Here is a 27,534-nt window from a genome sequence, read left to right on the forward strand (position 1 = left end):
CCGGTTTCTACATGAACACAGAATCTTCTGTCAAAGTTTAAAACAGTTTCTGTTATCTCATATGAGGGATTATTCTTTTTGTGCTCTTCTCACTGGATAGGAGTGATCGGGGCAGAGTTTAGTAATAATTGAATCAGTATGTGTCGACAGTCTTGGGGGTTGTTGGCTGATGTCTCCAGGGCCACTATTAATCAAATCTGATCAAACCACATCCACACAGTCCTAATGAAGCAGATTAGCTCTTAATAGATGATAACTAAAAACTGATAAATGGCTGAGATTGACGGTAAGTGCCCGGCAACGACTTGTGAAGTAAATGCAATGGAACGTGGGAGGGAGAATGTAATATCTAGAGGCTGAATGTTATCACTTTTTTTCAATAGCACCTTTAAAGGTTTGCATTTAAATAAATGAATGCATTTCAATTAAGGAGTACATCACTTTAAATTCTGTGTGCACTTCATTGTACCGGTTCAAAAGTGCTACATAACTTTGAGATATTGTGGGGATGCTGTTGCAATTTTCGTCTTAGTCAAGGGGAGGGTCCAAAGAAAACACGGCCACAATACTTTTTGCACAGTCCCTTAAACAACTTTGCAAATCCAGGGACATACCAGCAAACATGGCAGAGGCCTCCTTGATCGGCTCAGGGATGTTCTCCATGTTGCCGACCTCCGACCCGTCTGCGTCGGGGCGCGGCAGGGAGGACATGGCCTGGATGGTGCTCAGGTCATGCTCCAGCTTCAGGATGAGCTCCTTCTGCTCCGCGCTGGTCCGCACGGCGGCCGAAAACTCCACCTGCAGCTCCGCATAGCGGCCTGTTGAGAGCAGAGAGAAAAAATGAAGATGGATTATTTTTTTCTATTCCGGTTTTTGTCTTCAGATTTTAATTATAGTTCCCAAAATAGCTCACCTGTGGAGGCTGTAAATGGCAAGTCCAATATCCACAACATGACTGTAAGATTACTGCTACACACCTTCCCTGGCTTTTCTAACTCATCTCTTTCTCTGAGAATACTTATTTCACCATCCATGTACATTTCCAACAAGATTTTTTTTTTGGCAAAGAAAACAACAAACTACCACAGCACACTTTTAGTATTTGTATAAAAGAGATTTACTTCAATTATCACACCTAGGGTGCATGTGAATAATAATGATGATGAATCAAATGTCAATCATAACAAATACATTGTGAACGTTTCATACAGTGATATTGCTTTTCAATGTTGTAGAAGGGACTGTTTTACAGTGCTGAGAACAAACAACATGATACGTTTAGTAAATAGAAAGATAAAGAAAACAATGATACATGAGGAAAAACGAAAGGGAGGGAGACCCCGAAACGGAGGAAAAAAGCATCTCAGGAGTGACAGAAGTGCTAGGGAAACAACTTTCAAAAAAAAAAAAAAAAAAAATACATCTTAACCATCCCTTTACAGTCATGCAGCCTTTTGTACTACAACACACATGTACGCGCACACACACTCACAAAAATAAGCAGTGGGAGAAGTTATGAGAATTATTACTTCCACATTGTTGATGACGAGGTTGGAACAAATCATCTAAAAAACACTCTGAACTCGCTAAAGCCTCAACAAGCATCTTAAAGCTTTCCAAAAGGAAGGGGGGGGGGTGAAGATAATCTCCCCCAGGTCATTTGGTTGTCAGACTACACTGTGGTTTTAAGCTATGGGTGAACTGAAGCGACGACACAAGGTAGCAACATTCAGAAAACTGTCAGCAACCTTTCAACAGAGGTGGATAACTACTTCACTATTTGGCTTTTTGCTTCCTCTTTTTTTTTTTTAAGTCTCGCGAGCATTCACTGAAATGTTTTATCGCTCCAGAGTTGATCTCTGGGGGGGGGGTTAAGCATGACTGAAGAGATAAGAGGAAATGGTTTAAGACTTAAAAATTAGCCAATGTGAGAGGTGAGCGAAAAAACAAACAAAAAATAAAAGCACGCAAGTAAAAGTGGAGTTTTTTTTTTTTTTTAAAAGGATGAGTGTATTGTGCTGTATTATGTGTGGATGTATTACTGAGTGTGCTATGCATACAGCTTACAGCACCACTGATTTCGGAAAGTGTTTCCTTACAAAACCCACTTCATAAGATATATTTCTAAAAGTATTACAAAAAACATCTGAGGTTTTTCTTTCTTTCTTTTTTTTTTTTTTTTTTTCCTGAATATGGTGACCAGTGCTGCTGTTCGGGCTTTCCATTACAACTAATGTGTCAAAATGAACAACCACTACTTCAACAGATCATACAGTAAAGCTTTACGACTTCAGAAAACATGATATGATATACAGCATCTGTTACACCTTTACAATGTTATTCAACAGTGTATAGAATCATCTGATTTAAATTTGTAGAAAAATATCTGTGGATCATGGAAAAGTCCTGAATCGTCCCTTCTCTCTCCTCCTGCCTTCAAAACAAAAGCATACTGTGACAATAGTGACTCAATAGCTACTTGATCGACTGTATTTACACGTCTCTTTTGTCCAAATAACCATTAGAATTGGCACACGTCATTATCAATACCTGTAGTGCCGTTATTAATGTCACAGCAAACCTGACACAAACAGAAAAATACAAAATGCCCTATGAATAAATTCAGTGTTATTACAGTGTACGCTGTTTTTCTGCATGCTTCCTCCTTCATTCAATGCTCTGGCCTTTTCACTGCTAGTTAAAGGTTATGTACAACGTAAGAAATGCATTGTGGGGAAAAAAAAAAAAAAACAACTGTCTGAAATAAGACCCAGACTGAAACACGTCAGTCATTTAGAATACACAAGCTTGTCTCCTTTTTTTTTTTTTACTCTTTCACTGCACTCCAGGAATTATATACAACCCTCTCCAGAGAGCTGACTTTAAAAGTACCAATATGAAGCGTATGAGAAATTAATTTGGGTCAAGACGCGGGATTATATTACGAACAAATTGGGTGAAGTCGTCGACATCTAATGACATCACTAGTTTGGTGCCCTGCTTGGCAGTTAAAGGCACAAATCTGATGATCTCACGTGGTTTAGGTGAGTTGATGGATCTGGCTATAAAATGGCAAATGGGTTAAGTGCTTATATACTTTACAGTAGCTATTCATCACCATTAAAAACACATTGTGGTTGTCCAGTCCAAGCAGTCCCAACAGAAGGCGATAAACCTTCGATATTCTGCAGAAGACGGATGTTTCACATCAGTCGTCCGCAGGAAGCGCCAATGTTTTGAGGATTTTTTTTTTTTACAATTATTTGATACACTAGAAAATCCAATTTCAGCTAATGCATCGTAATGCAGTGCAATGAGGTTATCGGTATCTTTTGACAAGCTGTGAATACATCTGGATGTACATTCAGGGGAAAGGGGGGAGGCTTAAGGATGGACTGAGGACATTTTTTGGATAAAAACCAAAACAGGTGCTCATAATATCTACAACTGTACAGGACGACGGCCCTTTTCTGTCACACAGTTATCTGGAGTTTGAAATACGGGGGGTTACTGTATGAGAATACAGTTCATCACGTAGAAAACACGGGTACAGCTATCTTATGGTTTAATTTTAGTGTTAGGATGCGGAGAAGGAGTCTGTGCTTGGTTCACAACCACTTTTTTAAAAAAGGCATACATTTCCCAGGATCCCAGGACTCGTACTCTTGTTGTAGTGTTTGCAGACCCTGTCCCAAGTTAAGTCTTCAAAAAAGATCCTAATAAGTGCTTCGTTTACGGACTGCAATAGAAATTCTGCATAATCATAGGCTGGCTATCTGTTCAATCTGATGCAGCACCTCCTGCTAGCTGGTACACTTCTCTAATCTCAATTTGGCAGATATGACCTCTTTCAAGTTAACTTGCGTTTTTTCAAGTCTAGGTTAATTTCATTTGACCTATTTGACAATAAATGATGTTTAACGTGATTACCGAGTGGGGTGACCTCTATCTAAAGAAAGCTGCATGCCCTGCCGAGCGGTAGTGTTGGGCTTGCTCAAGAAACAGCCGAAAAAAAAAGAATAATCGGAGGATAGAAAACAGGAAAAAGAGATATGCTATCATATATTCACTGATCTTGATATGTCCTTTGATTCTCTAGCTAGCAATTTTAAGAGCATAACTGTTGTGTGTAAAAGCTTAATGCTTATGGGAGCATGAACTGTAGCAAACACATTATTTTTTTTCAAAGCTATTGAAATGACACTAAACTTTAGGATTCATGAATATACAAACAAATGAGAACTAGTACATCTTTGTAAATATTAACCAATACTGCCGGCAGTCTATACGTCTAATAAAAATGTTACTTGCCCTCAGGAACAGTATAATCCCTTAAAAAATAGACAACTCAAATGATAAGACATTAAATGAAAAAATACAGCACCTATAAATAAGCAGAATAAAAACCAAAAAACTATAAATGCAAAAATAGCAATAAAACCAAGCTACAGTAAATCATAGTATTACACTACTTTTGTGAGAAGATTAATGTAATGGTAACGCATCAAACAGCTTAAAGAAGGGTGTCAGTTGTGCACTAGTAGTGTGTGCAAGTAGATACGAAATATGACCCCACTCATTGGAAACACTGAACACGCTCCTCAATCGCACGCGCTTGTGCACACGCATGTATTGACAGGCGTGTGTGTACATGCACCCACGCAAACACACAAACACACACACACACACACACACACACACACACACACACACACAAAGGGGAGGCAGTAGGCTGACAGGCACTGAGGGCTTGTGTGGGACAGGGAGGAGGTGATATGCCTTATAATTTGTAGTGTATACAGTAGAATTCAATGCAAAAACATCCCTGGATACAGGATAGACTGGAGGAGAGTGGTAACTACTCACACCAGGGTTGGGGTGAATTCACTTTCAATCAACGCAAAGTACTGATTAATCAAGTACTCTACGTTGATGCGATAAAACACATTTTTTTCAGTCAAGAATTTCATTATTGATAATCTTAAATTTGTAGTGAATTGACCTCGACCCTGACTTACATGCAGGCAAATACAAATGCACACACACACACACACACGCAGACACACATACACACACACTCTTCCTGATTTGGCCTATAAAAAGATGTGTGTTTGTGAACAGAGAATTTTTTTTGTCGGTGGTGCAGACACACACACCCAGCAGGTCCAGTGCTGGGTCAAAGCTGTGACGTGCACAACCTAAAAAACAACAAAGAGACACGTATAGTATCACCATGTCAGACAGCTACAGTACTACGTGAATTCATGGTATCGTATTTCAATAATGCAACATTATTCCACTCTAATTCAGGTTTTTTTTTTTTTAAAAACAGTAACTTGTTATTCTCTTATTTTCTGTTCTTATTTTGTACTAATTAAAAATGCTTCCTAAAATTCCCTATTTTGTACTCTTTAGAGTCGATAGACTGTGCAATCTCTTATTGGCAACCAAATTGCAATATGAAAAAAAAAAGAGATCATCCTTCATCCTTAAAAGAAGGGTTTAAGGAGGCAAAAGGAGGGTTCCTTCCATCCTTCCTCTTCAAATGAGTGCGCGTGTTGGTGAGGAATTAGAGATCCTTCTGGCCATCACATGGCTGTCAGCAGGATAGGATATGGGACACGACAGGTCAAAGTTCATCTCGCTTACATCAGTAACCATGGCAGCTCAGCCGGCAGGCCTTCCACTACCCTCTTAAGAGTGTAGGAGTGAGATAAAAAGAAAACATGCTGCCATTGAGAAGAGAACACACACACGCACGTACACACCATTTCTGGGCGTGTATACACACACACAAACAGGTGCACACTGACACAACCCCTAACATACAAACACGCACACACACACGCAGTGAGTGAAAAAGGCAAAGGGTTTGTAACAGTCACTCTACAGTGTGAAAAATGAGGCGTCTCACTGAGTGAGGGGAGGTTTGTGGACACTTGGGAGGTGAGAAGAAGAGCGGAAAAAATCTCCTTTAAGAAAGTGAGAGTTCTTGTAAGAGAGTTCCTGTCTCTATCTATCATCTATCAGTGTCTATCACTGTGACAGCTGCTGTGTCAGGCCTTGCCTGTGTTACTGAGTCCAGGTTTCAACCCCAGCTGTGGGTCAGACCCCAGCTCAGGACTAACCAGTCTGGTGCACCAGTGGCTGGTGATAGGGGGGAGGTACAGCAGGGCCGGAGGCCAGCAGGACGGCTAAGTGCTTTTCTCAGTACAAAAACAAACAAAACTCAGTTTTAAAAAAAACGGAGAGACACGTAAGTTCTCTTATTTTGTTCTTCTAGGTATTCAGTAAATCTTCTTTTTAAGGGTTTTGCCAACCACTCTTTGTTTCTTTCCTCTTTTCGGAAAGCTTCTATGTAATAAAAATGGCTGCTGAGCTTGACTTTGGCTGTGTCCACTCTCCAACTGGAACAGAGCAGGAGGGGTCCAAGGTTAGAGGTCGTGAGGTTATGAGACAAGAGGGATGAAGGATGGTCAGGGGGAGCTAGAACTCCCACTCTGAGGGATCCTCTTTGCTGGCAGCCTTCTCCAGCCTGTGGATGATGTTATTGAGATTGGCTGCCTTCTTCTTGCGCAGATTGTTGTCCCTGGGGTTTCTGGCAGGGCCAGAGGCTGGGATGTTAGTACTCGAGGCAGAGCCACTGGAGGATGCCTCTGTGAGGCTGAAGAGCCCCAGTCCACCCTGTCCACAGCTGGAGCCCGGCCCGGCTAAGCCTGAGGTGGTGCAGTCTAGCTGGTCAGGGGAGTTATTAGAGCCCCCTGCCTCAGACTCGACCTCCATGTCGTCTTTGCATGCTCCTCTGTGATCCTCCAGGCCGAGGCCCAGTCCCTGGCGCGTCTCCACCGTGCCCTCAGATTCTGTCCCGTCACAGCTGTCCCCCTCTCCTGATTTGGACCCGCGGAGGGAAGGGGAGCCCCCCTCGCTGCCAGGCCCCAACCCTCCAGCTGCCTGGATCTCCTCTATGAAGAGCTCTCGCCGGATACGTGACCTGGTAGAGACACACGAGTTCAGTCACGCTACTCAAATCTTGAAATTCAATTTGTTAGACGCAACACATTTTACTGATCTCAAAACATTGTACGAGTGCACTAATGTCCTTTTATGAGTACAGGGCAGGAACTAAAGTCCATCCTTAGACAATACCCATTTATTTACCAATACAACATCATCTATTATATACATACACACACACACACACACACAGACAACTGCAAAAACCTTTCTAGAAAATTCACTTCTACACAGATAATATTAGGAACTGCAAACCTATAAATTCAATAAAACAAACACAATAACAAGCGACAAACATACTGTTAGATTTACTTAAACTATCTTAAAAAACCCTGTTGAAGAACAGCTTGTGATAGAAACACTCGAGGGCAATGGGTCCACATTCAAGTGCTGACCTGTAATTATGGAACCAGTTGATGACAGTACTGGTCTTCAGGTTGAGCTGGGAGGCCAGCTCCTCAATGGTTTTGGGGGAGGGATAGGGCTTCTGCTGGTAGGCCCTCTTCAGGGCCTCCTTCTCCTCGGGGCCCAGCACCACCCGGGGCTTCTTCAGGTGCTGGTGCCCCGGGCTCTGGGAGCCCTGCATGTAATCTTGACCCACTAGACCCACGTCCACAGAATGGCTGTCACTCAAGGAGCTCAGCCGCCTCTTCATGTAAGCTGAACAGTGACACAAAAACAAGAAGGGGACATCAGTACCTCAGAAAATACATTTATGTGATGAATATATACAGGGAATATTAATAATAACATAATATCTGTAGCAGATTAGTGATCTTGTCTAAAATCACCAATCTTAGTATTTTTTTTTTTATTCTGTGCTGTAGTTAACAGACAGAGGTGGAAGAATTACACAGATCTTTTACTTCAGTAAAAGTACCAATACCACAGTGTAAAAATACTCTGTTACAAGTAAAGGCCTTGCATTCAAAATATTACTTAAGTAAAAGTACAAAAGTATTAGCATAAAAATATACTTAAAGTACCAAAAGTAAAAGTACTCATTATGCAGAATGGCCTATTCAGACTAATTATATTACTGGATTATAATTATTGATGCATTCATGTGTTCATCACTTGCAGCTGGTAAACGTGAAAGCTCATCTTAATTACTCTATATACTGCTTGGTAGCTTAATCTATAATAATATATTATGATTTATTAGTTTATTTATATTGTGTAGTAATAATCTAAATCTGGAAAGTAACTAATGTTGTCAAATATATGTGGTGGAGTAAAAAGTAAAATATTTGCCTCCAAAATGTAGTATAGTGGAAGTATAAAGTAGCATCAAATGGAATTACTTAATTTAAGTACAAGTACCTCAAAACTCTACTTAAATACAGTACTTGAGTAAATGTACTTAGTTACATTCCACCACTGTTAATAGAGGCTGGTATCTTTGTTGATGAGCATGAAATTTGACAAGCAATCTTCATGTGAAGTACAACTATTGAGAATTATTAGTCAGTTATTAGTTACTTAATTAGATGACTACTCGATTAGTCGATCTACAGAAAATCAAATTGAATATACTTGAGTTTGGGACTGTTGGCCAGACAACACAAGATATTTGTCCCACTGGACTGACATTTTATGGACCAAACAATTAATCAAGAACATAATCGGTAAATGAATGAGATAATAATGCAGCCCTAGACTGATGATATACATTGCCAGAGATTTCGGTATTTGTAATCAGCATAAAACACACTATCCTGGGCTCAACTTCAGTACAAAGCCGACTGTAAGACAGTCAGTCGGTCACAGTGGATGTTCCATGTTTGACAAAGGCATGCCACCAGGAAATGTATTGTGTTACCTATTGTGCATCAGACACTGTTCTAAAAAAAACAACAACCCAGCCATCCTCATCTACAGCCACTAGGTGGTGCTATCGTCTTTCTCAGGAACTCTAACAATGAAAGCATCTCTTCCATTTTAAAGCAAACAAGCAGCACCATTCACTCGGGGCACCGGGCAGCTGAAAATGAACAGCTCATGGCAGCTTTGCATGAGGTTGACATTTTCTCAACCCCAATACACGCTGCCAGATATATTAGTGTTGCAGGGGAAAAACCCCTCAGAGCAAGGTTAGACCGCTCGGAAAGTTGTGTGCTGCCTCGCAGGCTTGTACCGCGAGGGTGAGAGGTCAAATGCGGTTACTCTAGACTAGGTCCGTGTCTTTCCTCTGGGCTCCGCTGTCGGCCAGGACTATTCCCCGCTGCTATTTGGATGCATTACTCTGGGGTCAATAATCTGAAACAAAGTTGAATGGAGAGTAAACCCCACCCGTCCAGACCCCAAACACACTGGTGTAAGGTCAGTTGTGTTTTTTTGCCCTTGTGCGTAGTCTGCGATTATATCAGCAGGCTAAACTGATCCTGGATGCTCGTGCCTACTGGCAGGTTCAAGTATCCCGTCTCTACAGAGAGAGCTTCAAGTGGGCAGTCAGGGGGTCACTGGGAGGCAGCGAGGAGGGCGAGGCCTCTTGGCTTCGCTGATTCTTAAACGCATCAGACAAATAGAAAGGAATAAAGACTGATGGAGTGATAGAATGAGCTATGGGCTAACAAATGATAAAAAATAAGAGCTTATAGACACTGGTGATTATTATGATGATGATGATGACGATGATGAAGAAGAGTGCTGATGACTGTGAGTAAGCAGGCCCCCGGCAGTCCCCTAGCTGTCACATCTAATACAGTATGTGATGTCTGCGGTCCTGATTGGTACTGACATCACACCAAGATGACTGTGATCTGCACAACATGCTCTGCTGTCCTGCACAAAGGATATTTGTGTGTGCAGATGTGCATGTGTAATTCAAACGCTGCTTTTTTGGTGGATGTATTTATAAAATAAATGCATGCTTAAGCAGATAACATGAAAGTCGTTCTTTGTCAGAGTCTTTTGTTCATTATTTTGGGAAGGCATGCTGCTCTGTATGCATTTATTCCTCGTCATTGAGCTTCTACTACACACCTTTCTTCTCCAGGCGTTTCATGTCCATGAGTTTCTCCACACTGTGTGGGTCCTGGAGCCAGAGCTGCATGCGGACGAAGGGCTCTCTGCCCTTCAGGCTGAGCTTGTGCCAGGGTTTGGGCCTGGCCAGCAGGTCTGAGACAGAACCCTGAGTCAGACCCAGGATAGTCTCCCCAAACAGACGCTGGCCTGGTTAGCAAGAGAGAGGGGAAATGGTCATTTCAGAGAACTGATTCAAAGGCTGAATAATTCATCAGTGAGGTGGGAAGGGGAACCGCACAGACAGCACCTCTTATGTTTCTTACCAAGGTTATTATCAGTCAGCACCTCCTTAACCTTCTTGGTGATGGCGTAAGTATCAAGCTCGGGAGACATTGCGACCATTTCCTGGATGCTGAGACCCGAATGACCGGGGACAGGCAGCGGGGTGCCGGGCTGAGACTCCCCACCTGAGGGATCCTCTGACGCGGGTTTGAGACTCGAGGACTGTGAAGCGAGTGGATCCCCTAAGAGGCCGTTGACAGACTCCTCGGCTGAACTGAGGGGCGACTCTGGAGCGGGGCTGCAGCTCGCTGATGTCTTGGGCGTACCCTCTGCTTGAGGAGAACAGACAGGGCGAGACGCATCGCACGGGTTAGAAGACATGTAACCATGTCAGAAAAGCAGAGTTTCATCTCTTCTCCCTGCTGGGTTTGGGAGGGACTCCAGTCACACTACATCAACTAATTTAATTCCTGTTAAACAAACAGCGAAAGGTGCTTAAGTTTTCAGTTTGAAGCTTTTTTGGCTTCCTCCTCCTATTCCTTCATCTCCCTGTCTCTGTCTGTGTAGTACTGCTGTGCAGCTCAGCAGGCTGGAAGAGAGCAGTCATGAGGAGCTGTCAGTGTACATTAGCTGCTGTTTACACCCCCAGAGAGAAAGAGAGACACGCACATGCATGCGCGCACGCACACACACACACACACGGAGCTGCCATCTGGCGCTGCAACACTAACTTGTCTATGACATGACAAACCAGCAGCTTGCTGGCTGACACTGCCACAGCACTGAGGATGGGGGGATGGTGGGAGGAGAAGGGTGGAAGGGAGGGGGGGGAGGAGGGTGGATTGTGTGAGTGACAGACTGACAGTAACAACTAGCCACTAGCTCTAATCAGGCTTTCATGGTAATGCCCTAACCCAAAGAGCCTGGTTGTGTGAATCCATGTACTCTATGTGCTGGTGATTTGTTTACCTTGGTTCTGAGCTGGCTGGATGTGTGTGTTTTGCCCCTGGTCTCCATTGAGCCACGGCTGCATGCGGAGGTATGGCTCTCTGCTCCTCTGGTTCAACTTGTTCCACGGTTTGTGTCGAGACAGACTGTCACTCAATATTCCCTGAAACACGCAGACGGAGAATGGCTCAGACATGCGACCACTGTAGAGTAATAAAAACAGAGTAAGGCAGAAAAAGCACACACAAGCTTTTTTTTTTTCTGCCTCGCCTCACCTCTTTGGAGTCCTCCTGGTTGTGGTTCTCCTCCCCTGTCTGGCTGGACATGGTCCTGCGGGGGTCTGTATGCATGTTGCTCCACCACTGCTCTCTCCAGTAACCCACTCCTCCAGAGCTCCCTGAGCGGGCTGACCCCTCGGAGCCCCGACCCAGCCTGAGAGCTCCGTCGATAGACATGTCGATCCCTGAAGAGGCCCTGCCCTCTCTCTTCACGCTGGAGCTGAAGTCCAGGATGGGAGAAGGGGATGAGGGAGAGGACAGGAGGGAGCTGGGAGGCTTCTTGAGGGAGAGTGCCAGGGGGTTGTAAGGGGGAAGGGGGGCGGTGAGCGAGGAGCTCAGGAAGTCCCTCTGAGATAGCAATGCTGAGGAGGAAGACGAGGATGAGGCTTTGAGGAGGGGCTCCAGTGCAGTCTGTTGGGCCTCCATCTCTCTGCGAGCTTGCTCTAGGATGGAGCGGATAGCCTCATCTGATCCGCCGCCCCCTCCGCCTCCCACCCCGCCTCTGCCCCCTCCTTTCAGTCCTGCATATGAGGGTTGAGCATGGGACAGGTCTGTTGAGGGAGGAGAAAAAAAAAAGGGTCGTCGTGAGACACGCCGACAACCACTCACAGCCACAATGTATCATCCTCAATGCTTCGATGTCCTCTGGAGATGAGAAGAAAAACTACGACTCACCAGCTTTCTGCACCTGCAGCTCTCTTTTGGCCTGCTCCAGAATGGACTTGATAGCCTCGTCTGAACCGGCCTCTGGGGTGCGGACGCGGGCGGTAATGTTACCTGGAAGGAGAGAAAGAGGGAACGGGTAGAGATGAAAAATCTCGTCAGATTAAGACGCAGAGATAACCAACGACAGAGCAGCAGAAGAGAACAATAACAGAGCCTATAAGGACATCAAATAATTACACCATAGCACAGCACAAAGAACAACATTCCCACCGCTGAGCTACGAGGCAACTACACTGGAGGGATTGTCATAATTTCTCTGGTCCCTCTGGAGCTCACACATGCACACGTGCCACAGGGTTCGTACAGTAAATGCTCCCCACAGAATAACAACTACCAATAAAATCCCTAAATACACATGCTGGCTTCTCCGTTGACGCAAGTCACTGGAACTGTGCGGTTACCTTCAAGGCACATGTATATCTGTAAGCCCGCCCGCAAGTTAATAAACGCCAACTCACACACACACACACACACACACACACACCATAGACACGGTTCACCCTCAACACAAACATGCCACACAGACAGAAACGTGCTAAAATCTCTGCTTGTGAAGGGGGACAGACCTGTGTGTGAAGCTGTATTGGAGAGGGCTCTCCGCTTCGGAACATCCTGAAACACTCGGCTAAGCTGCGGCTGGCCTGAGCCCTCTGTTAAAAACAATATACCACACACTATGTTATAGCACTTGTGTGTTGTTTTTTTTTTTTTTTTTCTTTTACAGCTAGACTACACGGTGCCCCTGTAATGCTCTGCAAATATATGGAATGTGTGGATACTTCCATCCAGTGCACATTATAGTACCATAAATGCATTGATCTTCACCATCTGTGGCCCCAGTAGGAATCAAACCTCTACCTCTAACGGGAATATTAAAAACTACTGCAAAGACAGAGGATAAAATATTTAATAGGAGGTATTAAACAGGGGCATACTAACCGAATGCAGTCTTATTTTAACACAGACTTTGTGTAGGACTACTGTGGTAATATTTTTGTGTTCCACTGAGAATCAGAAATGTCCTGATGCGTTAACAAAAGCAGGCCCAGGCAAATCGAATCTAACCGTAGTTAACAGTACCCCTGCCTCCTCCTAGTTCCCACCGATCAATACTATTGATGTGTGAAAGGTTTCTGTATTGACCACGATAGCTAGGAGAGGCTCTTGGGATCGGTGCGTGACTAGGAACTCACTCAAAACACACAGGTGTGGCACAGGATGGGAGTAAGGAAAAGAGAAAGGAAAATAAAAAGCTAGTCCATATTGACAAGCTAATCGATGGCTCTGTGCAGGGCTGTACACATGCAACACACACACATACACACACTCCCACGCACGCACGGACACATTAACGGCACACAGACTCACCTCTCTGCCGTCCCTGGATGCTGCGCAGTGCGAGGATGTTCTGCTCATCGCCTAGGAACTGCCTCATCTTGTGGAAGGGCTCCTTCCCCCGGATGGTCAGCTTGTTCCACGGCTTCGGTCTGGCCAGGATCTCGCTGACCGAACCCTGGGACAGTCCCAGCACGTAGTGGCCGAACACACGCTGGCCAATGTTGTGCTTTATCAGCTGCTCTTTCACCTGTCGGGCGATCTCCGCTGTGTCCATGTCTTCCCCGTCCAAAATACTTCCCGTGGTGGCGTCAGAGTGGCTGGGCGACGGGGACGGGGCGCTGCCAGCGGTGCTGCTCCCATTAACGGGAGCCATGTCCGGGCTGGCTGGAGGCGGCTGGGGACTGCTGGCCGCCAGAGGGATGGCAGCTGACCCAGAGCCAGGGGTGGAGGTAGGGATGGAGCTGAGGGTCGGAGTGAAGGGGGTGAACAGCAGAGCCCCGCTGGGGATCCCAGACGACTCCTGCAAGGCTTTGGAGTAGAAGGTCTGAAGCAGCTGCCGCTGGATCAGGGAGTTCAAAGCCATCTTACCACCCACCAGAGGGAACACAGGGGAGTAGAAGTCCTGTCCAATGCCCGTAGGACTGAAAGGGTGCGTTTCGCCGCTGCTGCTGGTGGTGGTGTTGGCAGTGTTGAGGGGGTCCGTGTGAGTGCGAGACAGGGGGAGCTGGGAGGAGGAAGGAAGAGAGGGAGGGGGAGGAGGGGGCGAGGAAGAAGGGTCGCTGGGCATGGCCTCCTCCTTCGGTGTGGACTCTTCTGTCCCTTTTCGCCCGGCTGACCCTACAAGAAAGGTCAAAACACACCATGCATTATGGGGGAGTCAACAAAAAAGGGGTTCCAAAAAAAGAGAGAGAAAAAAAAAAATAACAAAAGTTATCTTAATCAAGTCTTTTCCAAATTAGTGAACTTTGTTTCCTTTTTTGCAAACCCCCCCAGACAAAGTGCCCATGCATTTGTGATTTCAACCTTTCTTGTAAGCCACAGCCTGGAAGAAAAAAAAGGACAAACAAAACAATTGACACTGTGCCACTTAGGCAGATTAGCTTGGCCCAGGGCTCAGGCTCCCTCTCTCTCTCTCCCTCTCTCTCGCAGGCAGAGAGGAAGTAACAGGACAGGGTAAAATGATCCTTAGATAGCCAATACACCATGTGAGTCCTCTTCCAGGCTACTGCGGCGTGTTCCTAAACACTGAATTAATCCGTTGCAGATGCAGTATCACAGTCTTTAGTTCATAAAAAATACATCCAGGGAAAAAAAAATGGAGCAATAAAACTGAATTGAAAAACAATTTTTATGGCTGAACAGAAAACAGATGCATGTCACCAAAAAAACAGACTCTGTTTTGACTGTTATTCCACTTCTTTCCCAAATAGTTAGACTGATTACATTTATACATTCACCAAAACAAACATGGTTATAAACTATATTTCCTCAGTCTTGTAACTACTAGAATCCATCTTGATGGAATCGCTGGGAGAAATATTATTCTAATGCATAACCATTGAGACCGTAACATGATTGAGTAAGACAGTAAGCTCCCCTTACTGTGAATGTTAATCAATTCAAAGCTATTCAACTATTCAAGCCCAAAGCCATGACATTTCAAACCCATAAACACTGTTGCAGAGGGCAAGAGGCTTGATGTAGGGGCGAGAGTAGGATGTCCTCGTTTTTGTGTGCTGCAACTTTGTTACTGCGCAGGTTGACCTCCTGCTGCGGTATACAAAGATAATGCATTTTCTTCCTTTCCGTGACATGTGGGACTTAAGAAACAACATTTCTGTACCATGATAAAAGTTTTGCATTTCTTTTGCATACAGTGGACACAAATCATTCCCAAAACATGAATAAATGGTTAAGTATTCTCAGAGAAAAAGAATCTAAAAGGCATACATACAGTATGTATGCACTAACCTGATGCAATCTCTTCACAGCCTTACCTGCAGCTGAACCCTCATCTAAGCTCCAATGAGTATTGGACTCCACTTCTTTCACTTTTGCTGGTCTGAGTGACGTTTTTTCGACAACAGCCAGGCCAGTGTTGATGAACCCAGCCTGTACTGTGACCTTACATATGGGCAGACTTACCGCTGAGCTCCGTGTTGGCAATGCGCAGAGCTGCGCTCTCGGACTGGAGACTACGGTTTCTCTCCAGCAACAGCACCTCCAGAGGTTTGGATGAGTCCTGATGGAGGGGACAGGTGAATTAAAATGAGACTTTTCAAAATAACCTGGCGCCGGCCTCTCCCTTCAAATGTACAATTTTGTTTGAGCAATAACTGAAAGGTGCTAAATTCAATATTCGGAGCATTAATATAGCAGCAAACAACTTATTATTATAAGTCAATATATATATACTCTGTGTATGTTGTAATCTGAGTTTCTCCTCGCTTTGTTGACATGCGCGCCTTTTAGTGTATGTGAGTGCACTTGCTAGCTTATACGGCCACCGCTCTGCACTGCTCTGATACAGCGGTTACAGCTGATAACGGCGTCCCGTCTGACTGCGGCGTTGCAGAAACGTAGCACCCACCCTCTGGTTCCCACTCTGGTTTAACACTGTTATCTCTGTCAGCACTTTCACATTATTATTGGCACTGTTTAGCGCTGTTAGCATCGTTAGCTGCAAACCGCAGCTCGCCGTCACCATGTTGAGAGCCGTTGAGACGCGATAGAAATGCTCCAAATCCTGCAGTTAGCACCTTTAATTACTATTATTGCAACATTACATGAACTTCGATTGTAACTGTCATGTTTACCTGCACAGAGTCAGATGTTCCAAACTCCATAGACTTGAGGATACTGAAGAGGGAGTGAGAGAAAACAATCCATATGAACCCCCACAAAGACACACATCTGCCGTGCAGTATGCTAGCTTTTCTATTTCTGTCTCTTTAAGGACAAAGTAAGGATAGAGGGGCAGAGAGACAATATGTAAAGCTACAGACATGCAAGCTTCACCTTCATAGGGACACTCAATTGAGTTACACATCTTAAATGATGACACGCATCTTGTTTAACATTGTTAAAGACATCAAACGCATGCAATAAATAGAACTGTGCTGCACACACACACATGCACACACACTCCTCTGTGTGTGCTCCTCACCTCAGCTCCTTCTTCACCTCCTCATAGTCGGCTTGCTTCTGCAGTTTCTCCTCCAGTTCCTAAAGATAAATAGAAATGAAATGACATGACAATGAATTAAATAATAAAAGCAATCCTTGGATCTTTATATGTCATGTACTTATTTCACTCTAGGTAACAGAACAGAGAGAGTAAATGTGTGAATATAGTTACAGGTGTGATCAGAACACAAAGCAGAAAAAAAAGACAAGAATACAGAAATAGTTTTATGAGAAATTAATAGCTAAAATAGTTGAAAATTACTAAATTCTAAACGAAATCTAAAACGAAAAATCTGTTGGTACCTTGAGAATGGCAGTCTTGCTGCTGAGCTGCTGCTCCAGCTGTGAGATCTGGGAGCTGGTGGTCTCTCGGAGTTTGGTCAGGCTGGCCTGCAGTCTCTGGACGTCCTCCACCAGCTGGGCGGTCTCCCTTTCTTTGGCCCTGAGCTCCGCCTCCAAACTTGAGTGGGAGGCCACCTCCGTCAGCTGTTCCTAAAGGCCGAAAAGGATAGCAATTTAATCTAATGAGCAAAAAAAAACCTAGATGAGTATTCATAAAAGCACCCGGATAAAGTCCTGCTTTCAGATACAGTCAATTAATCATTACAGCAATCAGACAGAAGCTGATCAATGTACTGATTATCTTTCAAAAGGCCTCCTTCTTTAGATCAATAAACAGGTAATTAATCAACGAATCACAAACACCCAACACTGAGGGATCAATGAAGCAGATACTCCAATAAATCAGTTTATCAATACACCAATCACTTATTGCCACCATGGCAAACTTTCCTTGGAAATCAATACATTAGGCAACAAATCAATACATCACTGATGACGCCAACGCCTGACCTTTAAGATCAGTGACTACAGCGTTCCGTAAGTTGAAGCTTTAATCAGCTGATCGCCTCAGGCATAAAAAGGCAGAGCTGATCTTTAGCCTATCAATACCTCTTTGTCAGCCATGCATTAAATCAGTGAGGCGGTGAAATGTGTTACCGTGTCGGGGTCGGCCTTGGCCGGGCTGCCGAGCTGCTGGGATTGGTTACTCAAGGACACCTGCTCTCGGAGCGACTCCGTCTCTCTCTGAGCTGCTTCTGCTCGCTGGGAGGAGGAGAGGAGGAAAAGTTAAAGAAAAATCAACAAGTTGAGATTCTAACATTGTCAAACATTATCAATCTAATGGTCAATTCAGTGCTACTGAGTAATATACTTGGCGTACACACACAGGTTCCCTCAGCTTGCCTCAATTTTGCGCTAGCCACACAGAACAGTGGAAAACCTACTTAATAAATGTAGATGGAGAGAGCGGAACGACGAGAATAGTAAGGCCAAGAAAAAGAAAAGTTCTTCCTGTAGTGCCAGCATGCTCCTTAATCAACGTACAATCTCTCTTGTGGCTAGGCGTGGTACGACATGACCATTTCATGTCATGATTATCCTGGCCAAAATAATTGCGATTCACAATATTATCCCTATAATCGTCAAAAATATACTTAAAACTCTAAGTGGCACTAAAACATATTGGAATCACTTTACCTTACATTTTATTAAGAAACATATGTTTTTATTGTATAACAGATAGGACACACTTTTTTTTAGCGAACACCTAACAACCCAAAATAAGGTCATCATAAATCATTAGGTCCTCCTGCATAAATAAAGGATATATTAAAAATAAATCAACATTGTGTGAATCGATTGTGTCTTATATTGATAATTTTTTTTTCTTTTTTAAATCAGACTACTATGACAGCTTTTTAAAGTCACTCGTGAGGATATTCACGATTATCCCATTAATGGAAATACGCCACGATCAACTTATTGCGAGTGTTTTTTAAGATCCGCAATAAAATCCTTTATCGTCCCATCTCTATTTGTGGCAGCAACTTAATGGTCATAAGAGGATAATGTTGTTGGTGACGCAATGGTACAATTAATCATCTCAACATTTTTCTTCAGCTCGATCATTTTCATGCAAAGTATACGGCTGAATTTACCACACTGCACAAGCGTTGGGCGTTCCAAAAAGGCAATCAGACTGAAGGAATAAAGTTTTCTTCTACCAGCCGACTGTGTGTCTGTATGAAAAGGAAGTCCACCCCCTTCCAGCATAAACAAACATATACTACGGAGAGGAGGAGGGCAGAGAGGATGCAAAGAGAGTGTGGGACGATGGCAGACTAGGGTGGATTCTTCCTTAATTGAAAATATTAAATCAGTCCTGAGAATTGAGATGATACCCGCTGCCTTTTATTTAAACTGCCATGCTCCAGTTGGGAATCATCTGCAACGCCAGCCAAGTTGCCATCATTAGGAGTTACAGGGAGCCGATTCCACAGTGTTCCTAATTGCAACCATATTGAGAGCTGTTATTGACTGGGTGGGAGTTGGACTGCTAGTCGCGAGAGAAAAAATCCTGTTTTCCATTTTCTCCTTATAAAAGCGTATAAAAAGTCTGTGACTGAGCTGGAGGCCATGCTGTCATCCTCTGTAAACCTCAAATCAGAAGTGTGAATAGTGTGTGTGTGTGTGGCATTATAGTTGGAGTGCTAACCTTTAGGCTAATATTAACATTACATGCCTATGCTACCCCTTTAGCCACAAATCATACTCTTGGGCTAATAATGAAAGTTAACAACAATGACATTAACAGATACCACAGGAATATTTACAACACAAGGGCAGAGGACGCGCTAGGGGGCTTATTTCAGCTAGACGGGTTTAGGAGGTGTGTAATAAACATGTAAAACAAACAGCAGCCCTCACTGTGATAAGCAAGTCATTATTTGTTAATGTAAGCCACATTTCATAGATTCTGAACATAGGAAGCTTTATTATTTTAGAGGATAAGGCTGGTGATGATTTATGCTTTTGGTATTCTCAACAATTCCCATAAAAAAAAAAAGACCAAAACCAACAGTGTGTCCGCCAGCCACAAGCCTGATTGTTCCTAAAGATGTGAATCTTTAAAGAAAGGGTCAAGAATATATAGTAATGTCCTAAAACAGTTGGAGACTGTAGTTTTTAACAAATGTTACTCAAACAGGAGTAAAAAGTGTTTTTATTGGGGACTATTTTCAGCTGCAGGTTAATACACATTTGGAGCCCTGATGAATATTTGTGGCAGCAGGATAGTTTATATGGGATCATCTAAAAATAACTACAGTGCTCATGTTCAACATAATGAAGGAACATGTCACCCAGTAGGGATGTCAAGATACCAGAAATTTAATAGTCGATACCAATACCTGTGAATTTCCACAATTCTCGATACCCAATTCGATACCACGGTAAAAAACAAAAACAAAACAATAAACCCCATTTACTTCAACATACACTCCTGCATACTGATTTTTGCAAATCTGTTATTAATCCCTGATGATCTGCCTCAAGTTTCTCGCCAAAAACAACATTTTACAAGATTACATTTGAACACATCATGATAATGTTAGAATTTACCAGTGGTACAATTCTCATTTTTACTTATTGAACGCATTGAACGCATCGTAATGTAGCTATTAGATCTGTTATTTAGCCAAGCAGGACTGTGCTGCCCAACGGCAGCTAACAGCTAACGTTAACAAACGTCTCGTCCTGCCGAGTTCAATATGGATTTTATTGTTCACAAAGTAGTGTTATCGGGGAATTTTTCTGTCGTTCCCGGGACAATGGGACACCATTAGTATCAAGCCCTGGTCCCTGGTACCAGAGGTACAGTAGCAAAACGAGTACCAACACATTTTCAAAATTTTGGCACCGACTTGGTACCAAAGTATCGTCTCTTGTGACATCCTTGACAAAGAGCAATAAACTATATTATGATACTTTTAAGTACAATAAATTCATCGTTAGGTTTTGGTCTTTTCATGACATTTGTTGACAGGAAGAAAAATATAGAATATTGCTAGACTAGATCCTTGCAATAAAATTGACTTGCATCAGTAAACACACATTTTTCTCCTATGCCACATTTTTATTTTAACGATTTCAGTTGAAGACCTCCGTTGCTTTCTCTGTATTTTAATAATAAAACTTGTGGAGTCTGGTGTGATGTACAATGCTGTGTAAAATGTTCAGTTATATGACGTTGAGCGGGTTACCTGATTGGCTCTTTCCAGGTCTGTCATCACCATCTCAATCTCATCGGCCCTGAGGAAGACATTTTACCGTTATTACAGAGAATGTGACTTATAAGAGACTCACGGAAACACAGCACACAAAATAAAAAACAAGGAATAGATAAATGGATAGATGAATACCAGGAAGAAAAGTACACTCTGCACACATCACGTGTGTGTGCGATTGTTCGGAGAGGACACATTTAGAGAATGCCGGTGCCGTGTCCATTAAGCTACTGTCTAAATTTCACCGTAATCCATTGATTGTGAACTCCATAACCCAAACAGCTTGTATGTGTGCATGCATACATGTATTTAAGTGTGTGTGTGTGTGTGTGCATGTCTGTGTGTGGGTGTGCACATGTAAGCCCCTAAACCCAGGCCACACTAAAACAGAGGGATTACATTAATAGAGCTCTAAGTCCTAATACAGCAGACTAATCTGCTATGAAGCTGTGTGATTGTGTCTGACTAATGGTCTGGATGGAGGCCATGGTTCACCTCTCACTTGCTAGAGGTCAGACAGCAGGAATACATCCCCATAATACCACATCTTTTTGGACTTTGGAAATTTTTTTTAATAACCCCTCTTTCACGAGGGACGTGAATACCTGTCACTTTCCTGCAAACAATGACAGAGATGTGGAGGAAACTTCGAGAACAAGGACACGGTAACACAATGAATGTTCATTTTTGTAAGGCTTGCAAAAATTATAGGTTATGCATCATGCCTAAAGAATTGCTTAAATATGATTACCCTCTCTGTTAATCAGTGTGTGTGTGTTTGTGGGTGTGCCCCAAGATACATTTTAATTACATTTTGCCGAATGAGGAAGTTATAATAAACGAATGCATGAAAATCCTCATAACACTGCTTGGTTGGTGTTCAATGCAGTGCAAAGACACCGTGTGTATGCATGTATGTTTATTTATTTATTTATTTTAGGGCTGTCAAAGTTAACGTGATAGTAACGTGTTTTTAATGCCACTAATTTCTTTAACACATTAATGCAACATGCGATTTTTAGGTTGTAGCGGGCTCAGTTTTAAAGTTAGAGAGAAGATACTGTATCATATCAAACTAGAAAAACCTAAGGAATCCACTGGTACCAACCATGTCATAATAGATTGTCGCAAAAGAGGCTAAAAAACACTCCAAACTTACGCTAAATTTTGGCGAGGAAAAACTGGCATGGCCATTTTCAAAGGGGTCCCTTGACCTCTGACCTCAAGATATGTGAATGAAAATGGGTTCTATGGGTACCCACAAGTCTCCTTTACAGACATGCCCACGTTATGATAATCGGGCTTGAGTTTGCCATGTAAGATGTGAGCATATTTTTTATGCTAAATGCATTCAAGGTACATTTTGAACAGATAAAAAATATGCGACTAATCAAAATTAACTATGGACAATCATGCGATTAATCGTGATTAAATATTGGAATCAATTGACAGCCCTACTTTATTTATTCACTTGCTGAAAAAGAATACATGGGCGGCATTGAGTGCAAAGATGTGAGCGCATGTGTGCGCTGCTGCGTCCATTAAGACGCCTTTGATTTCACTGCAATCTTTTGATAGTGAACCCAATAACCCACGCAGCTTTTGTGTTTGTGTGTCACAGTATGAGAAACAGTGTTATGTCCCATAGGCTTGAGTACTACTGATTTGAATGTGTTTAACAAAACAGACACAGTTGATATTAGGTCAACATTGTGCCACGGGCGATGCAGCAAAAAAGAATCAGATGTGGGTGGGAGAGCTTTTTCACTCTCCGCTTTTATTCTTTCCCCAACAGTTAAAAGGATCTAGTATGCATTTAAGCAACATAATAGTACGCTACCTCACCGGCTTTTATCCTGTCTTAAGCTATAGTGTGCGGGGACCCACGTGCGCGCTCATTCGCGCACACACACACAAATGTGAGGTCAGAGAGCCAAACAAGCCAGAAAAGCTTGTAATGGAGAGCGTTTATGGGTAGTAATGCAACCCAAATACACCGCCGCTCCTGCTCCAAATGTGATCATTTAATCAAAGTACAGATGCACAAAGTCTTCTTAAATAACCTTTGGATTTGGCTGTATTTGGGAATTATAAAGGCAAAGCTAGAGGCTGAGGGCCAAAGCAGATCACAGGGAAGGGATTTTCTGCATACCCTGATACAGTCAGTCAGTCAGTCAGTCAGTCAGTCGCTGGGCAGGGCGGGAGCTGTCCGTGGCCAGCCAATGCACCCAGTGGAATTAATTCATCAAACACTGAACAGTAACGGGAGGGCCCTTCGTAGTGGTAAATCCTGATTTTAGGCCACTAAAAAAACATACCTACAAAGCTCCATATAGCAGCCACAGGGAGGAGCTATAGAGTAGATGCACAGCTGCACCAGAATTCGCACACACAAACAACACACTCTTTTGTACCATGAAAGCCAATGGGTGCACAAGTGACATCAGTGAGGACTTCTGAAACAAGCCCAGAGCCTCTGAGCCCCTACTGTACTTCCTCCATCTCAGACAGGCCTTTTCATCTCTTATCATCTTCTCTCTCTCTCTTGCTCCTCACTCAACCGCTCCTTTTCTTTTCCACCCTCTGCCAGCCTCTATGCTTTTTCCCCCTCAACCCGTTCCCTTCCCATTGCCCTCCACTTTTTACCCTCCTTTCATCTTTTTTTTTTTTTCCTCCCTTCCACCTCCCCTCTCTTCATCTTTCGCCCTCTCTTCCTCGGCCTCTGTCCTCGGGTGCCAGCAGGATATTCCCCTGATTTAGATTTTCATTTCCCTCCTCTATCACGCTCTTATCCCCTCTTCCTCGCCGTAGCCTGCAGCCCCTGACTCGCTTTTTGCCCTCTAGCTTTCATCACTCCGTTCCTTTTCTTTCCTCGGCTTTCTCCACATTGCGTTTTCACAGCGTGTTACCTTGGGGATTTCAAGGAGGCTTAAAAAGAAGCTAGCTGCGATAGTGTGTCCGTGTGTGTGTGTGTGTGTGTGTGTGTGTGTGTGTGTGTGTGTGTGTGTGTGTGTGTATGTTGTGCGCCATTTTGTGTTTGTGTGTGTGCTTGAGATGGACACAGGAGCAACAGTCAATAGGCTTTTCTTTCCTAATTATCAGCAATTAAATGGTTTTCCCGAAATGGTATCAAGCCTTTATACGCAGATAAAGCCACACACAAACATACAGAGGAGCACGCACACACTCACACACACATACAGAGCATCCTGTGGGGCTGGGGATCAATATATCATTAATCTTTAACAGGGACTAAACGGGTAAAACGCGGTCAGCCAGACCCTCACAGCGCCAACACAGACAGGGGGCTACGCTACATCTGCAGGCCCGCCTCCCGCTGAAGCTCACACACTCCGGGCACTGCAACATCGACCAAATTCTCAAGGAGCGTGTGTACGTCCATATGTGTGTGTGTGTCTGTGTGTGTCTGTGTGTGTGTGACTGTGTGTGTCTGTGTGTGTGTGTGTGTTTTAAAAGGCAGATTACCCGAATGCAGCAAGAGGATGGGGGATTTGTCACGCAATGTCCTCCTTAGTGGAAAGTTTAGAGCAAGTGTGTGCGTGTGTGTGTGGAAAAACGGCATGATATGTATGGCGTTTGTGTTTTTACAGGGCCAAAATATATGCAGTCAAAGGGTTAAAAGTTGTGTTCAGCCAAACACTGGCGATTTGCTCAGCCAAGCAGTAAACGGGGGAAGGACTCCAAGGACTGGGAGGGTGCAGGGTTAGAGAGGGTTTGTGTGTGCTTTAAAGCGTTGCATTAAAATTTCAGATCACAGCACGCCACATAGTCAAGGACCCTGACTGCCTCAGGCTCACGAGTGAGTGAGTGTGTGTGTGTGTGTGTGTATTTGTATGTGGATGTGTGTGCGTGTGTGTGTGTGTGGACATGGGCCGGCATGTGTTTATTAGCTTCTGTAAGCAAATGGGTCCTACTATATGTGTCTTTTCAAAAATGTGTTTTGTTCTGACATAAAAGGAACGGACAAGGACGGAAAAAGGAAGAAGGAAGAAGGAAGTGTAAAGAAATGAGAGAAAAGTAGAGGAGTGCTGGGAAAAAAAATAAAGAGGGAGGGGGGCGGGGGTGGGGGAGGTTGATTGACTATGAAACCTATTGATTAGTGACATTACACTGCATGCAATATCCTACTGTCGCCTTTTCTCTTACACTCACAAACGCACAATGCAGCAGATAAAAGACAAAGTGTGCGAGTGAGGGAGGTAGAGAAGGGGGGGAAAAAAGTATTGTGAGGAAGAGAGAAGCGGGATCGATCTGTTTTTAACAGCCAATCAATTTAACAACTCTGTTAATGGAGAGACACGGGGAGTTTGGGGCATGGTGAAATGGGGGCGAGGGGGGAAACCTTGAAAGCCAAGTTGCCGTACTTTGTGTGCAGGGCGCACGCAGGATGCCCTTGACCATTTTATAAACAGTTTTGGATTTAAAGAAATGTTTCAAGGGAAGTGCGATCTGTTTTTTTTTGCAGTACACCAATTACCAATAAAACACCATGAAAGCCTTTGTCTTTCTTCTCGGAATTTGAAACTTTCTGGTTTGGTTTCTGCTTCCCGCTACTAGCCCCCGAGGGGAAGAGGAGTGTGAATGTCATAAAGTGCCACTTCACAGTGAGGAGTGCTGACATGGAAAAGCTTCTGTTCTCATCCTCGCCACTACTATAAGATCGATAATGATAGATGCCCACGGCTCAAGTAATTGAAGCCACCTTATCTTACGGGTCCTGTTAGAAGCCCGTGTGGCTTTTAGTCAGAGATCTCAAAGTGACCCTCGTCAGTCTCTCCACTACGTCATGACCCGGATGAATCAGAGAGCCTACGCCACACAAAAAAATCTCTATTTTGGTGCTGGTTTGGGCTGCACAATGCGTTACAATCCCCGTCAGTATTTACAGTGCGTGGGTAATGCTGGGATTTGGAGGCTGCAGAGCGTTGTGGGAGACGATCCAGCTGTTTGGGAGAGAAAGGGGGGGGAGTTTCCAGGCAAGGAGAGATTCACTAAACAGGATGATTATGTCAGGAACAGACTATGGAGGAGCCAGAGGGGAGAAGTCACCCGCAAACACACACATAGATCACCGAGACACGTACTTTGCTGTGGATTCCTCGTCATACTTGGTCTTCAAATCAAAGAGCTCGGCCTGAGTTGTTTCAAGTGCTGCAAAAGACGGGAAAAGAGTCAGTTGTGAGTCCTACGAGTCAGCTTTCAAATGAAGTTATATCCAAGTATGAAGAATACTTTTTAAAGGCCCTGAAAACCTTTAATAAGGATGGAGCCATCTGTGTTCTGTTATTTAAAAAATAAACTAAAAATAATAAATAAATAATCCTTTTAATAGCTTTCTACTACAATTTTTACACACAAATTTAATAATAATAAAAACGTTTGGTTGTTTCACATGAGAGATTTCTGTATTTGCGTTGTTGCCTGTGCTTTTCTCACTGGTCTGAAGTGACAGTTGTGGAGTTATTTGCTTATGTTGCTAGGCCACTGTCGATCTGATCAAACCACACCCACCTAGTCCAGATGAAGCAGATTAAGTGTTAAACCTCACTCGGGATGATTTTCTTCCCAACTGTAGCAATGAATGACCATCCAATGAGAAATACTTAAGATTTAAAACCAGATTTTCAGAGGCTTTAAAGCCAGCACCACCTCATATACAGCGATACGGTTGCCTTTTTAAAAAAGGTCTGTGCAGACTGAGTAGGCTGGTACCTGTCTGTAGGGACTGGGCCTTGTGTTCGGCCTCCTCCAACCTTGAGGACATGGAGTCCTGGCTCTCCTGGAGTTTCCTACAGAGGCAGACAGAAGGCGAAGAAAAAAAGAGAGAGCCGGGAGCAGAAAGTCACAGATAGAGATACTGAGTCAGTAAATCTTGGGTTCACACTTTGTGGCAACTATTCTCTATTTTCCCACCATTTCTGAAGTGTTTTCCCCACTAAAATCCTCCCAACACAACCCACTCCTCATTAAGCAGCCCTATTAGGCAGGAATGTCTGGCCACTGGGGCACACTGCACCCGGGGGGAGAGACGGAGGGAGAGCAAGGGTTGAGTAAGAGAGAGGGGGGGGGGGGGGGCGGAGGTGGCGTCAGAAACCACAAGGATAAAATAGATTCATTCTTAGCATATAAAAAGTTGGGCTCTGCTGAGAAATTGCCACTGCGTGTAAAAACATCAATAATCTCGCACAAAGACGGTCTTTATGGCACTCTTTGATGCCCCCCTTCTCCGCCAATCTGTCTCTCCTGTCATCTCTATTTTTCTGCCCTCTACTTCATCCTTTCATCTCTCTCTCTCTCTCTCTCCCTCCTTCCCTCACTCCTTGCAGGATAAACTGCATCAGAGGTGCCATCCATTTACTGCCCCCTCTCAGACACAGGAAGTCAGCTCTCTGCAGACAGGAAGGGGCCTATAAAACACTGACGTAAAGGAAATACAGTTGGACAATTGATCTTCTGCTGCGCGCCTGAAAGAGGCGATGAGTTTTAACGTGGCTTCACGGCAAACCAGATGATTGACACGCGGGGAAATACGAGCTCTGTAATGTACATTTAATAAACACAAATCAACTTAAAGTGGGCCAGAGACGTTTATCAAAATGAGAGAGTCACTGAGAGAGTTTCTTCTAAAGTGTTATAATAACTGTAAT

General features: G+C 43.7%; 1 protein-coding gene across 6 annotated transcripts in view; it reads right to left on the reverse strand.

Annotated features, from left to right (window-relative positions):
- cux1b (cut-like homeobox 1b) overlaps positions 1–27,534 on the reverse strand; it is a 68,007-nt gene that overhangs the window by 3,030 nt on the left and 37,443 nt on the right. For 2 of the 6 annotated variants that reach the window (XM_037774631.1, XM_037774632.1), the window contains exons 7-15: positions 26,600–26,676; positions 25,972–26,038; positions 20,843–20,891; positions 17,739–17,843; positions 17,043–17,231; positions 16,720–16,778; positions 16,370–16,412; positions 15,699–15,795; positions 615–818 (exon numbers count right to left, since the gene is read on the reverse strand). In XM_037774631.1, the coding sequence (XP_037630559.1) occupies positions 615–818; positions 15,699–15,795; positions 16,370–16,412; positions 16,720–16,778; positions 17,043–17,231; positions 17,739–17,843; positions 20,843–20,891; positions 25,972–26,038; positions 26,600–26,676 (890 nt within the window). Of the gene's footprint in view, positions 1–614; positions 819–1,724; positions 6,992–7,409; positions 7,675–9,999; positions 10,189–10,304; positions 10,596–11,232; positions 11,375–11,486; positions 12,041–12,164; positions 12,267–12,781; positions 12,866–13,583; positions 14,391–15,698; positions 15,796–16,369; positions 16,413–16,719; positions 16,779–17,042; positions 17,232–17,738; positions 17,844–20,842; positions 20,892–25,971; positions 26,039–26,599; positions 26,677–27,534 lie in introns of those variants that run through there. The other 4 variants (XM_037774628.1, XM_037774626.1, XM_037774629.1 and 1 more) reach the window with 4 other exon arrangements.

The sequence above is a fragment of the Sebastes umbrosus genome, chromosome 7 (assembly GCF_015220745.1).
Source record: "Sebastes umbrosus isolate fSebUmb1 chromosome 7, fSebUmb1.pri, whole genome shotgun sequence".
Taxonomy (NCBI): domain Eukaryota; kingdom Metazoa; phylum Chordata; class Actinopteri; order Perciformes; family Sebastidae; genus Sebastes; species Sebastes umbrosus.